The sequence below is a fragment of the Cynocephalus volans genome, chromosome 9, assembly GCF_027409185.1.
Source record: "Cynocephalus volans isolate mCynVol1 chromosome 9, mCynVol1.pri, whole genome shotgun sequence".
Lineage (NCBI taxonomy): Eukaryota > Metazoa > Chordata > Mammalia > Dermoptera > Cynocephalidae > Cynocephalus > Cynocephalus volans.
This window is the reverse complement of record NC_084468.1, coordinates 94271972-94284971: the sequence shown is the minus strand read 5'-3', so window position 1 is coordinate 94284971 and position 13000 is coordinate 94271972. Positions and strand designations below refer to the sequence as shown.

General features: G+C 42.8%; 1 protein-coding gene across 1 annotated transcript in view; it reads left to right on the top strand.

Annotated features, from left to right (window-relative positions):
• Window positions 1–9303, top strand: part of LEF1 (lymphoid enhancer binding factor 1) — a 118462-nt gene extending 109159 nt beyond the window's left edge. The window contains exon 10 of the mRNA XM_063107378.1: window positions 9224–9303. Within this exon, the coding sequence (XP_062963448.1) occupies window positions 9224–9303 (80 nt within the window). The remainder of the gene's footprint in view (window positions 1–9223) is intronic.
• The last annotated feature ends 3697 nt before the right edge of the window (window positions 9304–13000 follow it).

Genomic DNA, 13000 nt, shown 5'->3' with positions numbered 1-13000 from the left:
TGACTTAATCAAGGTTAATGAGGAATTAAAGAAGCAAAGAATTAGGATTTTTAAATTCCTACAGAGAATTGTCACTCTGGGCTTCCTAATTAATAAACAACTTTCCAAATTGGCTTATTAATATTTACCTTAGCAAAATAAATACAAAAAGCCCACCAGCTTAAAATTATATGGATTTAAAAGATATTTTTAGGTATTTCAGTGTATTTCCTTTGATTATATAACATCAAAGAGCTAGTTTAAAAGTAGAAACAGGGTATTTCTAGAAAGTAGAAAAATCCTCTGGTTAAACACACAGAGAAATAGATACAGACACCCACAGTATGTTTTTGGCTCTGGTATAATCTTTATCTTGTAGACTTGCTAAACTAAATGAAGAATTAAATTATGTTTTTTACTAAATAAAAACTTAAGCCTTTATTTTCCTGGTGCCAGTAGATGTGTGACAGAGGTACTGCTAAGCGCAGTATAGAAGGCAGTAGTTAGTTGTGCACTGCTCAGGTTTACATTTTTTTAAAATATTGTTTTAGCTTTCCGTTAGATGATGGCGTTTGAGAGCCCGGTGAGATGTTTATGGTTCGGGAATTTCGGGCTCCTGAGTCCTGTGAAGCCTCTCTGCAGAGCTGACCCGTTGTGGAGTGAGAATGGAGACATCATCAGCACTGGTGATGGAGCTGTCCCCTGAGGGCCTGCCAGGAGCCTTGCCTGAAGCCTGAGATTTAGCCCTGTCCTCTTAGAGTCAGGGAGTGTTCTAAATATTTTCAGTGGTCTTGTAGACAAAAATGTTTATTTCCTATAATTTTTGAAGCTCACCCTGGTAAATTTGGCACTTTTGCCTCATCTTTGCTCTGAATTCTGTTCTACAAGTGCAAATGTCGTCACCCACATTAAGTAGCAATAAGCCTCTGGTTTTTTGCTTCTAGATTGGCATGTTTAGTTAGAAAACAAACCCAAGCTCCTTAAAAATAATAAATTTTTTTTTCTTAAAAATAATAAAATTAAAAGGAAGTTAGCAGCAGCTGGATAAATTTAAGGCTTGCCTTAAAGTCTCAAAGTAAAACTTAAGGCTTTGATAACTAGAAAGTGAAAAAAATGAAAGCACGCGACCTGGAATTGTTACCACATCAGCAGAAGAGCCGCAGGGCTAAGAACTCTTGGGAAGGGAGCCTTAGCCTCAGGGTGGTGGTGTCCACTAGGGAGAACCAGGTATTTATTACACAGCAGCAGGGGCTGCTCATGGCCACGCAGCTCCCTTAGAGCCCAGGTCGCACCTCCTGAGTACTATCTGATGCTCAGCCTACGGTGGTCCTCTGAATGGAGGCCCAGCCCAGTGGGCAACCTTTTGCCTGCCATTTTACCCAAGTGGTTAGATCGTCTGGATGCACCCGCCAGCCTGTCATTTGCCTGGGATTCCTGGTTCAGTCTGCCTAGGAGTTTGGGATCTTCATGGCCCAGAAAGGCTCCCACACGGTACCCTCCCTGGGAATGCTCCAGTCCAAGGTGATGGCCCAGCCAGGTCTTCCCCCTTATTATTATTATGCTCGTATCCACAAATCCTTGCAACACCTGTCACAGATTAGTGGAAAACTTGTAGGGAATTCACCAGGCAGTGACACTTCACTAGTGTCTTTTAGAAAATCCAGACAACTGACAGGTAAGGTCAGGCTTGGTCACATTGTTTTAAGTAGAGATGGCAGCACAATGACAGCATGGCAAGAGTTAATTATGTGTGGACTGCAGATTTTCAAGTTCTGACCATTTTTCCAGGATGCCTTAGGTGTACTCATGGTGAGAAACTTTGGACCACAAGTACAAGAAACAACTCATGCTATCTTAAGGAGGAAGGGGAAATGTATTTTAAGGATACAGGAGCATTTTGTGGAACCAAAGGACAATAGTGCAGTTGGGTCAAGAAGAGTGCTGGAAGATGGCTTTGGAAAGCTGTCCAGACACCTTTCCTGCCTCTTACATCTGCCCTTCCCCCAAAATCACTTCCTTCTCTCCGCTGCTGATTGACTTCCTCAGTTCTTTGAACCACATGTCCAGAACTCCCAAGCTTATGTGTCGTTACATAAGTGTCAGTCTCCCAAAGAGAGGATGATTGCTTCAAATTCTACAGAAGGGACTCTGGTTAGCCCAGCTTGGGTCAAACTTCTACCCCAGTCTGCAATCAACTGTGGCCAGAGGAGAGGGTTACATTGTACAAAATGGCTGTCAGGGCTTGCTGCTCTAACCTCGGGTGTGTGCGAATGGGAATCATCAGGAGGGGAGCTGGGTGGCAACCCAACAGGTGTCATACAGCTCACACATAAGCTGATAATTGGGGTCTGTTAGGTTACAGACACGGGTGGTTTTATCTACAGCTGTGCGTTAGTGAGGAGACTGGGAGGGGTTCATACATACAGTGAAATCTTTTAAATTTTTTACTGTTCTTGCAGTATCCTGTCCATCAATTCTCTTTTCTCCCCTTAGTGATCAATAGAGCTAAAATTGTGTTTCAGTTGCGTTGGGAATCAGAAATAGGAAAATAAACCCTCAGCTAGCAAGGTTTATCAGGTGCCATTAAAAAAATAATAGAGGGAGAGAAGTACATGAGGCTCATTAAAACCCTCTTAGGATACATAATATTTAGTATCATTCATGAAAGCCAATGAAATTGAATTAAGATCAATGTACTAGAATAATTAATAGAATAAAAAATAATTATTTTGGACAAATTTTGTTTAATAGGACATTTTTCTCACTAAGCCACCTGGAACTGTGTGGAAATGGGTCATCCTGGATAATGGAGTTTCCCAAAGAACTATAGGTTTACCTCATTAAGTATCAGAACACGTAAGTTTAAAAAATGCTTTTGAGTGCAACCCTATCTTCTTCAGCAGGGTGCATGGAAGTTAATTTAAGTATTCTTAGTACCTCATTCCATTATTCTACATTGCAGATAATATAGCATATGGTATATGCTAACAAGGAATACAGTGGTTTGCCACTATTATGAATGATCCAAAAAAAATGTGGAATTTTTAAAAACTGCTTTTTAGGATAATTTTTTGTGTCTTTCTTAACTGTTTGGGACTGTACCTCTCCTCCACAGTAATATGTTCTTTCTAACCTGCTGTGTGGATTTAGGAACCAGAAAATGAAGTTTAATTAAATAATACATAAATTGAGGTTGGAGTATACAGGGTACTCTTATAAGGAAGGGTAAAAATTTCTTGCATAAATTTCGTGACATTACTTTGATACCTTGAGGCTTTTTAAAAAACTTCCTTTTCCTCAGCCATGTTCTCCATACTGAAGCTGCCAGGTAACTAAGGCCAGATAGTGAGGTGGTCCTGCTGATAGCTGTGAGTTTGAGAAAGTAACTTTTTGACAGAAGGAGAGAACAATTTAAAGCATTTCAGTTGAACAATACTGCTCACTTTTTTGCTTACATTGTAATTCATATCTAGCCTGAAATTTTCTAAAATTTTAAGTACATTCCCTATGAATATATTAGACATTGTTTTTGCTGCCCAAGAGGGGCCTTTTTCTCAGCATTGTGTTTTTGGAGACATTCTGTTTCAAAAGAGATCTTTTAAGTATTTGCCAGAATATTCTAGTGATGTTAATTTTCAGTCAGAAGTTCTGTAAATAGTATGTCTTGCTTGCTACCCCAAGCATGTCCTGTCATGTTGGAACAGCAGCAATGGGACTGACATTCGGGGACCACAGGTCACATCCCAGGTTCTCTGACAGATGCCTCTGCATGCGGTACCTTCCCCCATTCCTGTGACAGCCCTGTCAGGGGTAGATCTCAGCCCTGCTTGTGGGATGAGAAAACATCAGTAACTTGTCTGGGGTCATGTGGCTGGTGGCAGAAGTGCTGGGTTGGCAGATTGCCTTTAACCCCATGTCTGATGCACTCAGTGACTGCAGTCACTGTGCCCTTTCAGAGTGCCAGGCACTCACCCATCTTGTCACACATGTCTCCTCCCGTCCCCTCTACGCACTTTATGAGCATTCCAGTAACTTTCCTGAGGGCTTGAGGGAGCCGGGATTCAAACCCAGCACAGGACTGCCTGTCCCCAGAGCTAGTGCTCTTAACCCGCAAACACTTACTTAACCAGACGGGCTGCCACAGGCGTAACCTATGCAAACACAGGCATAACCGCAGCAATACCTGGTTTGAAGAAAAAAAAAAAAAAAGTGTGCACTGATTCTGCCACTCCGTTTTTAGAAGGTGAAATTAGCATCTGTAGTTTGGGAGAACTTCTATTAAATGGAAAGAAGTGTGGATTAGATAAAGAATTTGGAGGGGGAAGGTGAGGTGGGTCTACCTAGTTATCGTCCTCCTGAAGCACTTCAGTTTACAGAACTAAAATACACTTTTGAGGCTCTGGCTCTCTTACACAGTACTACCTTCAAGAACTTTTTTCCACTGTTTCCTTCAGTAGGAAGGATCTCGTGGGTCTGACTGGTACTGGGAGGCCCAGGCTGCCAGTGTGATGTGTGCTTGCAGAGGTACACGAAGGGCTGGGTGGCTAAGGAACAGAAACCAATAGCTGTAGATAGAAACCAAAAGTTGCCCTGGAATAGTTTGCTAATAGTTGCAGGCCTGTTTCAGAGTCATCCTGGCATTGCCAAAGTCTGCTTTCATTCACTTTGAGTAACCACAGGGGAAGAAGCTGCACAGATTCAGTCACCCTTGCCTTGGTATAACCTGAAGCCAAGGACAGAGCTAATGACCCCCTTCCACCCTCCTCCAGCTTCTGGGAATCCTTTTGCTCTAGAGCTTTGTGGTTGGAGACTGACTAGTCTTGAATGCTGGGACTAAGGACTGATTCAGCTGCAGAAACAAAACTCACTGTTAACCTTCCTAACCACACATTTTCAGTTTTCCTTTTTCTCAAATACTGCATAATGTTTACTGCCAAAGAGCTGAAGCTGGCTTTTGTAGGTTATATTTTCAATCTTGGAGGAGATTTAAATTTCAAAGTTAGTTTATACATTTAGTTCTCTTTGCCTGGTTTCGTACAGAGCTGGTATGTTGGGATGGGTGCAGTGTTTTAGATGTAGACCCCTCTATCAGGATAAGGGTGCTATCACCTGGTGATGGACAAATTGATGGATGAAGGGTCGGAAGGAGAGAGGAAGAAAATGACTGATAAGTTAGCTCCAAGATGTAGTGGCCAGAGTGTATGTCTAGAGCACAAAACCTAATTCTGCAACCTATTGGTGGCACATTGTTTAACCTCCCACAGCTTTGATTTCCTTATGTGTACCTGGGTGGCACTGTGCAGAGTTGTCAAGGTGGTTTCATGAAATCATATGTGGAAAGTCCATATCCTAGTGCCAACACATCAGCTCTCAGAGGACATTGATTTTCTTCCTTCCCCTCAGCAGCTTCTCACAGACAACGCAGAAGGCCTGAGGACAGGCCCAGCACTGCCACCCTCTAGGGGTCACCTCGGGCCAAACATTTTATGACCATATGCCTCAGTCTCCTCCACCAGAAAGACAAGGTCAGACTAGCTCTGTCATGCTCGCTGCCTGCTCTGGAAGTCTGTACTTCTCTTCCTTTGTACACACATGACATTGTGCAGCAGAAAATTCACATCCAAAAGTAACAGGCTCCTTGTCAGTTTCCCCCAAGGCAGAAAAACTTAGGCAATTGGTTTGAGGTAGGTGGAGTGCTGCTGTAAGGCAATTTTTGCAATTAAAGTCTACATCTCTGTTTACCTCTTACAAAACTAATGTCTAATATTCTCTCCTCAAACTTTGTCATAACTAAAAGCATTTTAAGCATTCCTGCTTTTTGCTAGTAGCATTTGGGAGTCGGATGCGAGGAAGAGAAAGAGTCTTATATTCCAACTTATATTTTTTGGTTCCTTGCCAATTCCGAACAAGGAAGTGATATTACATGATATTGGTGGGGGGTGGGATACATTTTGTTCCTACACACCAGCTTTGCTGCCCCTGCTCGGCCTGAACACCTTGTGCTGACCCGGTGAGTCTTGGTGGCAGGCTGAGAGGGCTGGCCCTTCTCCCCTCCACCTCAGGGTTCACTAATGGCCTTGTTTCCTAGGCCCCTCCTACCAGAGGACAGCCTGGGGCTGGGGGCTGGGCTGCAGAGCCCACAGATATGGGCTGGGAAGGATTTCATCCCTGGTAGGATTTCATGCTTGAGCTTACAGAGAAGGAGTTTCCCCTTTTTCCTTCATTCCTTTTGAACCAAGGACTGTGAAGCCCCCGTGGCTCAGGGTCAGTTCTGTTTATCTTTCAGAAATAGGTCCACTCTTGAAATCTTCAGGTTCGTCTTTACTGCTTCAGCTCTTAGTTAGTGCCTCTGCCCATTTGGGTTCCTGGTTCTCTTTGGTTAGCGGGATATGTTGTCAAGGTTGGAGTTTGGTCTGGGAGAGCATCAGGGATTTGTATGGGTTGGATGAGGGGTGGGGGTGGGGGGGTAACCTGTGCTGCCTTCAAATCCACTGTATAAATGGCCCACGTGGTGGCTACTGGCAGAGCGAGCCCACGCCTTAGCGTCTATAGGATGGGACTTGCTGCCTCCCTCTGAAGCCGAGCCGCAGCGGGGAGCAGTGATGGCTGGCTTTGATTACACAGGCTTCACTGGTGGGTTGTGCTGTGCTGGGGCTCGCCAGCCCTGGCCCAGCTTCAGCCACAGCCCCCCAGTGAAGGCTTAGATGTGGGAAGTCTCCAGTCTCCAGAGCCTCATGCCTGTGGTTTCTTGAAAAGAATCTTGATTTGACCTGTTTTGTGTCTGTAAAGCAATGCTGTAAGGCCCCCATTTCTCCTGTTTGGAGGTCAGAATTGTTCCACCCTGTCGATGACCCTGTGTTTTAAGAGAGCGATCAGGGACAAGCTACGTTATGTGATAGCAAGGGAGTTTCTTCGCCAACCTTTTAAACACTACTTACACTATTAGGAAAGCATTCTGAGGGGACGAGTTGCTTTTCGGTAGGCAGCTGTACAGAGTATCTCTGAAGTCAGGTTTTCAAGAGGATTTGCAAGGTAACACTATGGAAGAATAAAATAACGAGTGAGAAAATGTGAGACTATAGAAAGAAATGACTTTATTAGGAGATGTAGATTCTTTCCAGGCAAGTTACATATTGTCCTTGAGGTCAGTGGCCATCTCTGAGCAGCCGTGTTTGTGTTGATAATTGTGTCATCACTGTGCTCAGCTCAGGGGCGGAGAGGAGAAGGCACTGTTAGGTGAGGTGAGGAAGGGGAAAGGAAGACCCCAGTTGAGCTGCAGTGCGGGGCGCTGCATACTGGAAGGTGTCCGGCCCTGCTGAGAATGGGGGCCACAGCAGGGCCATGGAAGTTGTCTGCACCTCACAACTTCAGAGTTCCCCTATACCTGGGGGTGGGGACGGACTCCAGCAGAGGGACGTCTCCCTCAGCAGACACTCCTGGCTGCCAGTGGCCAGTCAATTCTGAATGACAGCACTTGTCGCAAGCTGCTAGCCCAGGACTTAAAGGCCATGCCTCATCAGGAAGCTGAATATTTTCATGTTAGGCTGAGAGGAAAACCTTCCCAGGAAGAGCAACCTGGACCAAACCTTTGAAAATCTGTGATACAAAAGTACAGTGTGAATAGGAATCTGTGGGGTGCCCTGCCAGCCATCCCAGGCTCCACTCTGTTCCTTTCTTCTTAGACAGGCACAGTCCTTCATAGCTCTTTGATCCTCCTGTGTTAAGGGTCAGCACCCCTGTTAAATTAAAAGATCACATTGCTGCACTGTATGTTTTCCTGTTAAAACAGGGAGAAGTTAATTTTGCTGGAGAACAGGAATTGAAGTTGTCATTGACGACCTCCTCAGTTGAAAACATTCTGTGTCCAGTTTCCTCCCATTTTGTTTTTGTTTGTTGGTTTGTTTTTTCAGTAGCCTCCCAGATATTCAAGTAGTTTCTTCACAATTCAGATCAGTTATTTTAGGTACAGCACTGGCAGTAATTGCAATAACACTAGGGAACGTGCTCACAGGACTCGCTATGCACCACGCGCTTTGTAGGCACCTTAAATGTATGAGCCAAGCCACTCCCCACAACAGCCTTTGGGGCAGGGACCCACAAGCCCCATTCTGTAGATCACTGTCCTTCTGTGGAAAGTACTTAATGCTCTGTAACCTGACATTACACTATGTCAAAGCTTCCTTTTATTTCTCTGTACTAACTCAAAAGCATAAAGGAATCCACTATTATTTAGAATTAATTTTTTAAAGGAAACTTCTGTTTGTAACAAGGATACCACAATCACAGCACAAAGAGTTGGGAAGCGTCAGAGGCTGCTGAGGGATCCTGGTAAAGAAGGTGCTTCCGGCATCTCTGCCACCAGAGGAAAGCAGCCTCTCCCAAGTTCAAAGCAGCAGAGGCAGGTGCTCTCTGGAGTGAAGGATCTGAACTTAGCAGTGCTTTTACGTTCCTCTTGCTGTTGTCTCATCTTGCTTCAACATTATATTTTATTTCTAATTACTTTTTTAAATCTCACATCCAAAGCTTTTGGGATTTGGTGTTTTCCTTTTTGAAATCATTATCATCACCAATATCTAGGAACGATTACTTTAAAATACTTGCTGAGTGTACATGACAAGGCTAACGTTAGAGATCCTAGTTGCTGTGAAGGAAAAAAATCTTGAGGACTGTAAAGTCTTAAGTCACAGGGAGAGGCTAATGTGCCTCGGACTGTGGCTGTGAGTGGGCAGAGCACATCCCCGTCGTGTTGGGGCTTGTCATTGTGGGAGCTGGAGGTGCACTGGATAATTTGAATATGTTCCAGTCCTGTGTAGAGTCATGCAATGGCTCCCCTCAGTGGACTGAAAACACCAAACACTTTAGAATGACAAATCTTTCCCAGATCTGGCTATGGCCCACCTTTCCAATTCATGTTTGGCCATTTTCTCCTGGTATTTTTCAAACATGTTTTTGTTTGTTTTGTTGTAACCACTTCCCAACGTGTTAAATATATTTCACATCATAACTCTGTGCATCCATATACATGGAACCAAAGGAAAAATTTCAGTACATTATACTTACTCTAATGTATTCTGAGGATTTGGGGCTACTATAGGGCAGTCCGTTTTACCCATCACCAAATCAACAAAATGGATTCATTAAATGCAGAGGTCTTAAAACATGTGCCGTGTGAAATAGAGGTTGTAGTCTTTTAAAGGCCTATGGCAAATTCATATTAACAGCATTTCATTTGTTCCTTCTTGAGGTGGAAAACGAAGCTCATTCCCAACGTGCAAAGCCAAGGCAGCGACCCCAGGACCTCTTCTGGAGATGGAAGCTTGTTGAAAATCCAGACTGTCTCCATGGCCTGTCCAGCTGACCCCAAAGGAGCATTGACACCAGCATTACCTTGAGGTCACTGCTAGAGACGCTGATCCATAAAGACAATCACTGCCAACCACCTTTCGTCTACTGCAAGAGCCAAGTTCCAAGAGAAATCATAAAAAAGGTTTTTAGAAAGGAAATTTAAAAGCACATGAGAATGCTAGCAGGCCCTGGGTCCACTGAGCAGCTTTTCTCCCCCATCTCTGTGTGCACTTCCAGAGCATCTTGCATCCACACCTGTAACCTTTGGGCAAGGACAGTAACTTGGCTCCATTTGCCTGCCAGGCACAACTGGAGCCAGCAACCAGCACATCCATCAGCATCCCAGTGGAGGAATTCGTGAAAGAGTTCCCTCTTTGTTTCTGTCTTCATTTTCCTTTTTTTTCTTCCTTTCTCCTAAAGCTTTTATTTAACAGTGCAAAAGCATCAATCTTATGTTTGCTTTTTTGTTTAAAACTTGAATTTTTCTTTTTTAATTTACACTTTTTAGTTTTAATTTTCTTGTATATTTTGCTAGCTATGAGCTTTTAAATAAAATTCAAAGGTCTGAAAAAGTTTGAAGTAAAAACAAAATGAAAAGAAGCTTTTTTCTGAGAGACACCTTGTCCGATAAGTGGCTTCTCTGTGAATTGCCTGTAACAAATTGTGGCCTCTTCGTCCTTGTCAGATGTTCAATAGAGCTAAATAAATGTAATAGCCAAGTCCACTCTGTTGGTAGCAATTGGCAGTCCCATTTCCACTTTTTCTTCTGGCTTTTTTAAAAATTCTTTTTTAAAGTGGTAAACCTTAACAGATAGTTTCAGAAAACCGGTTTGCAGTGAATTTTCATTTCTTTTTTCTCACCCCCTTGTAAAAAGCCCAGCACTTGAATTGTTATTACTTTAAATGTTCTGTATTTGTATCTGTTTTTATTAGCCAATTAGTGGGATTTTATGCCAGTTGTTAAAATGAGCATTGATGTACCCATTTTTTTTTAAATAGCAAGGCACAGCCTTTGCCTGAAACTGTCATCTAACGTTTGTCATTCCAGTTTGAGTTAACATGCTGAGCATTTTTTAAAAGAAGCTTTGTAATAAAACATTAAAAAAATAAAAGTGTCATCTTATTAAGAGTGAAGTTCCTAATAACCTAGAGTTGGTAATGAACTAAATCCACAGGCGGGCCAGAGCTGGTTTGTGTGCAGGAGCAGTCCACGTCAGACGGGTGCTGCTGGGGCAGCCTTTGAGGACAGGCCAGCACCTGACTCTTAGTCATGCAGTCCTCAAAAGCACTCGTATGGCTTGGCTGCTACCTCTTCCAGGTGTAGATACAAGGCAGGGTCAAAGGAAAGAAGAGTCACCAGGATGCAGGTGGGAGTACGTCTGCTTTCCTGAGCACCTCGAGGTCCCACGGGCTCTGTCATCAGGTGCTGTGCTCATTTCCTCTTCATAGCTCATTGGTTCTCAAACTGAGCTCCCCAAATCATGGGGTCCCAGTGGTACAGGAAGGTCTTAACCTCACTCATCACCCTAGTCAACATTTTCCCAATCTTGAGTTTGTATTCCATAATTTTACCTTAAGCTTTTAAACTAGTATCTAAGTTGGTACCTGATTTAGCAGAACTATGTATTTTCAGTTTAAAACATCAATATTTCATGGTCTTCCACAATGGTTTTGTATCCCTTGAGCTAGCTTGAGGACCCTTGACATCACTGGTCTAACTTAAATCTCTCTTGCTGAAATTCTAGTTCTGTTTCCCTTTTTCAGCCTTCAGTACAGCTGGGGAACAGCTGGCTGCCACACTTGTAATAACCCTCCACATACTGTACTTGAAGGTTACCATTAAATCACCCCTTGGATTTCTCTTCTCCAGGCTAAGTAATCTCAATTCCTTGAACCTTTCATCATCAGTCCTTTAATCATTTTCATTACTATCCTCTGGAACCTCTCCAATTCCTCTTCATTTAGTCCTAAACTTGAACCCAGGGGAAAAAAAGTATGTTTAGGGGACTTACTTATTATAAAGGTTTCATATTCATTCCTGGCTACGACTTCATTTGAAAATTATTTCTGAATTTTCTTAATGTGTATGAATCACATAGTTAAAACAGTCTAAAGCGCATGATCTTTTTGTGAGTTAACTAGAAAATCCAACAAAATAGGGTAGGAGGTGATGTTGAAATGTTACTTTCTGGAGAAAAAAAAAGTGTAGCAACACATTGATTGGCTCTTCTGGATCTTAGACAGAAAGCAATTAATAAAAGCCCATTCATCAGGGGAACAGACAGCAGGATATAAACCTGAGACTGACGGCTCGGCCAAAGCCCACTCAACTCTTCTCTCCCTTGCTGTTTTCTACATTTTTATGACCCACAAAACATGAGTTAACAACGTTGAAAAATATTGACCTTTTGGACCTTTAGCCAGTTCTTTCCACAAACTTGGTCCTCTCCTAGTTTTCTATATTTCTTCTGTAATATTTTTTCCCATCAATAACTTTGATGTCACTGTACAGCGCTCATCCCTGGCCCATTCTGACAAAATCCTGCTTTCTGCAGGCAGCAGTTGTGGTGAAGGGATCAGCGGTCCCACCAGAGATACGGACCAAAGGCCGTGTCTGTGGAGAGAGGGTCACTCCTCCGGCTGCTGCTTCTGTTTGATCTCAGAATGATTTGGCTGCCTTCCCTGCAGCAAACTCAGAGCTGAACTGTGTGCCAAGTAGAGGAGGATGGGTCAGCCTTCCTTCTGGGGGCCGAGACTTCTCTGAGGTCACAGCCGGCATGCTGGCCCTTACGAAGGGGTGTTTTCCTCCCGGTTTTAGTGTGTTTGGTTGCGAGGTTTGCTGGCAACTACCTGTTGGGCTGGGAGGGGTCTTTCAACTGTTTTATGACCAAGTACATGGACTGAGAAGTAATGATTGTCCTGAGTACAGTCATTTTTTTCATGTATAGTTTGGTCTAAGCCTCCAACAATATGGAAACCTTTCATAAAGGGCTTATGAGCAATAACAAGATGTCTGTGTGGCTTTCCTTTTAAAAAAATTAAAGTGAGAGTAATGTATACTTCTGACAGAAAAGAGAGACAAGTTCCACAGGCTACAGTCGTTGTTTAACAAATTACATTTACTACTCTGCCACAGGATGTTATCTTCCATACGTGGAAGCCTGGGGGATTTTAAGAGCTGCCCTGTGAAACCTAACTTCTAAGGATACACACACATGAAAATTTATTTTTAAATAGAAACTGTAAAATTTGACTGCAGTTAAGCATCTTAATAGTAATAGAAGGATGTGATTCTAAATGCCACTTATATAGGTGTAATGTGGAAAAAATAAGATCATTGGTTTTCTTGACTATCCTTTAGTGGTTATCATTCTGGAAGTTGCTATTCTTCACTTCTGCAACCTTCTAATGGGAAAACCATTATCTTACTCTGTAGTTAGCAGTGGCTCTGGAATGGGAGAGGAATGTGTGTACAAAGAGCAGCTATTTAAAATAAACATTATTAGCATGAACCTAAATTGAAGCTTTATACATGTTAGGTAATATAAAATTCATAAATTATAGTAAAATTTGAGAATTACAGTGCAAACCAGCTTACTTGCTTTTATTGAAGAAACAATGCTAACATTTATCATCAACTGTTGTAGATCACAGTAAACTGGTATTTAAAAAAATA